The sequence below is a fragment of the Muntiacus reevesi genome, chromosome X (assembly GCF_963930625.1).
Source record: "Muntiacus reevesi chromosome X, mMunRee1.1, whole genome shotgun sequence".
Lineage (NCBI taxonomy): Eukaryota > Metazoa > Chordata > Mammalia > Artiodactyla > Cervidae > Muntiacus > Muntiacus reevesi.
In genome coordinates, this window is record NC_089271.1 from 103119629 (window position 1) to 103122849 (window position 3221).

Genomic DNA, 3221 nt, shown 5'->3' on the forward strand with positions numbered 1-3221 from the left:
CCGGTCAACACAAGGGGCATCCCCAGACCTGCCAGGGCTCAAAATGAGAACCTTGAGGGAGGAAACAGGGAATCCCACCGGTCTTGGCATCTGTTGTCACAGGGGAGACACTCATGGGGACATGAGCATCGGGTCTCAGAGACATTGGAGACTTGATATAAGGGACAGGGCCTCAAAGATTGGAGGGGAGATTCCTAGATTTTGAAGGAGTTTAGGTGAGGGCCCTGAGGGAGGACTGAGAGGACCCTGGATGCCAAACAGAGGAGACTTAAGAGAAGTCGGTCCCTGCTGTTGGTCCCCGGCACCCCTGGCGTAGGATGAGTGCAGCAGACATGGTCAGACTTCCTGAAATACGGGTCTCAGACTAGCGATCCAGTATGGGGGAAGAGTTCCTGATATCTGGGTTTCAGATTGAGACCTCATCAATGGAGTGGGAACTCAGGGGGGCAACTTCCCAGGTCCTGCGGGACGTCAAGTTGAGGACCCTGAGGAGGGACTAGGGGACCGTGGACCCCAATCAGAGCAGACCTCAGAGGAGCCCGTCTCTGTTGTCAGTCCAGGGCGACAGTGCAGTAGAATGAATGAAACAGGCATGGTCTGACTTCCTGACATCCGCGTCTTTGAGAGATTGGGGCACTGGTATAAGGGGTGCGGCTTTATTTGGGGAGAGGCGAGAATCCAGGTCCTGCCCGGGGGCAAGGTGAGGTACCTAAGGAGAAGTGAGGTAACCCCGAAGGAGGATTGACAGAACCCTACAGATCCCTGCCCCTGAAGTTGGCCGTGGGAACCCTTGGGGTGAGAAGACCACACTAGGCCTGTGTGCCTTCCTCACGTGCGGGTCTCAGAGAGACTGGGGGCCTCATGAGAGCGGCAGGGCCACAAAAGGGAGGACAGGATAATCCTGGGTCCTGCCTGGAGTCCAGGTTCCATGAGAGGAAGGAATGAGGCGGTTAGACCCGGACATGGGGAGGGATCCTTCCCTTTGATGGGAGTCTTGGAGTCCACAGAGTGGGGTGAACAGGGTGAACAGGATGAACAGTTTCTTGACCTCTGGCTTAGGGGCCTCGAGACCTGGGGTGATCAGGCGGTGGGGTGGGGGGGAGGGTGATGAGACTTCAGGTCCACAGAGGGTGGACTTCCCGGACCCCGAGGGAGGACTGAGCAGACCCCTGCCCCTGTGGTCAGTGCTGGGAGGCCAGGCAGGATGTGAGGAGGAGCTGAGGACCCTCAGGAGGCCCTGGGCAGGTGTGGCCACATGTGGGGCCCCTTAGCACTTTCTGTTCAGGCTCGCATCTTTTTCTGAGTTTCCATGCAGGCCCCCCGAGGGGAGGGGCCAGGTTGTGCCAGGAGAAAGGTGAACACTACAAGGGAACCCTGAGGGGACCTCCCACCGCACAACTGGGGTGACCTCACAGGGTCCACCCCTCGTACCATCCCAGAAGGCTCAGGGCTGTGCCACAGGTTAACCCCGAGGTGCTCCCTCCATTTCTCTCACAGGAACTCCAGGAACCAGGAGGTGAAGGCAGAAGTCTGAGGACCATGTCCTGAAGTCAGAGAGCAGAGGAGGTCCAGGCAGTGCTAGGAGTCAAGGTGAGGAGGATGGCCTGAGTATACACCAGGGGCTCCCCACCCCAGAACAGAGGGGACCCCACAAGGGCCTAATTCCCACACCTTGTCAGCCCTGGAAATCTCAGACTGTGCTGACTGCCCCCTGGGGAGCCACCCTACTTCCTCCTTAAGGTAGCCAGGGGACTGCCCGCCCCAGAGGCACGCCCCTGTGAGGTCTGAGAGCACACCTCAAGGGGAGACCTGTAAGTGGCCTGTGTCAGAAATCCCAGGGTGTGTTGCTCAGCGGAGGCCGCTGACACCCCCTTTCTCCCCCAGATTCATGGTCCCCATCTGTTCCCCTGCCTCACTCCTGGCTGTGGTTTGATCCCAGGCATTGCACTCATGGTCTGGATGACTGAGCTGAGCAAGCCCGAGGAAGACCTTCAGGACCCAGGGCCTGGAGGAGGCACAGCTCTTGGGGGCTGAGGCAGGGGAGGCTGCATCCGTCTCGGCCTCCTCCCCCCAAGTCTCCTGCTCTACCCTTGCAGAGGCCTTGCCCCAGGAAGCTTTGAATGAGATGGTGGCTAACCTGATGAAGTTCCTGCTCTTCAAGTATCGGGCCAAGGAGATGGCCTCGGAGGTGGAAATGCTGAAGAAGGTCCTCAGGGATAACAAGGAGCACTTTTCAGTGGTCTTCAGCCAAGCCTCAGAGTGCCTGCAGCTGGTCTGTGGTGTAGAAGTGAAGGAGGTAGACCCCAGGGAGCACATATACATCATGGTCCCCACCCTGGGCCTCACCTGCGATGCGATGCTGAGCAGTGGGAAGAGCATGCCTAAGGCCGGCCTCCTGGTGCTGGTCCTCAGCCTGATCGTGCAGAATGGAGACTGTACCCCTAAGGAGGAGGTCTGGGGAGCACTCAGCAAGTGGGGATGTTTGTCAGGAGGGAGCACTGTGTCTTAGGGGAGCCCAGGGAGCTGCTGACCCAAGTGTGAGTGCAGGAGGGGTACCTGGAGTACCGGCAGGTGTCTGACAATGACCCTGCTCGCTTCGAGTTCCTGTGGGGTCCCCAGGCCTGTACGGAGACCAGCGAGTCAGAAGTCATGGAGGACCTGCTGAGAGTCAACCAGTGGTTTTCCAGGGCCTTCCCACCCCCATCTGCAGAGGCTGTGAAGGAGGAGGAAAGGAGCCCTGACCCAGACAAGCAGCCAAGCTGATCCTTCTCTCTGTGATTGAAGAGGGAGCAGTCAGCCTTCTCAGTAGTGATGGCCTGGGACACTTGGGGGAACCCGGGGTGTAGCATCTTTGTGTTCCTTTTCTCTGTGATGACATGGAAATTCATCTCTGTTTTTTTTTTTTTGTTGTTGTTTTTTTTTAGGAATTTCTCAAATGTGTTTTTTCAGCTTAAGCCTTAATAAACTTCAGTATCCAACTTTGTGAATGACATTGATCACACATGTATTTGTACTTAACCAGTTTAAGGACCAGACTTCTGCTGTTTTGTAAAAGAGATTGGGAACTCTCGCATTTTATTTTGTGACCCTGAGCAAGATCACATGGAACTGGAATTACAAGTATTTTGGATATGTGAACTTACTTAGCAGTATATAGTTTGTGGAAGAATTGGAAAATAAAAAACGATTGTAGTGAATTCTCACTTCTTATAGGTTCTGAC

General features: G+C 55.8%; 1 protein-coding gene across 1 annotated transcript; it reads left to right on the forward strand.

Moving 5' to 3' along the window:
* The first annotated feature begins 2125 nt into the window (after positions 1-2125).
* On the forward strand, positions 2126-2763 carry LOC136154642 (melanoma-associated antigen 10-like). The gene is made up of 2 exons (XM_065916843.1): positions 2126-2452; positions 2548-2763. Exons 1-2 carry the CDS (start codon positions 2126-2128, stop codon positions 2761-2763), a joined length of 543 nt encoding a protein of 180 aa, XP_065772915.1.
* The last annotated feature ends 458 nt before the right edge of the window (positions 2764-3221 follow it).

What these genes read in the sequence shown, in the direction of transcription:
- LOC136154642 (XM_065916843.1), top strand. Translation starts at nt 2,126, where the DNA reads ATGGTGGCTAACCTGATGAAGTTCCTGCTCTTCAAGTATCGGGCCAAG. An exon ending in ACTGTACCCCTAAGGAGGAG is followed by an intron (nt 2,453 to 2,547) that starts GTCTGGGGAGCA and finishes GTGTGAGTGCAG; the next exon opens with GAGGGGTACCTGGAGTACCG.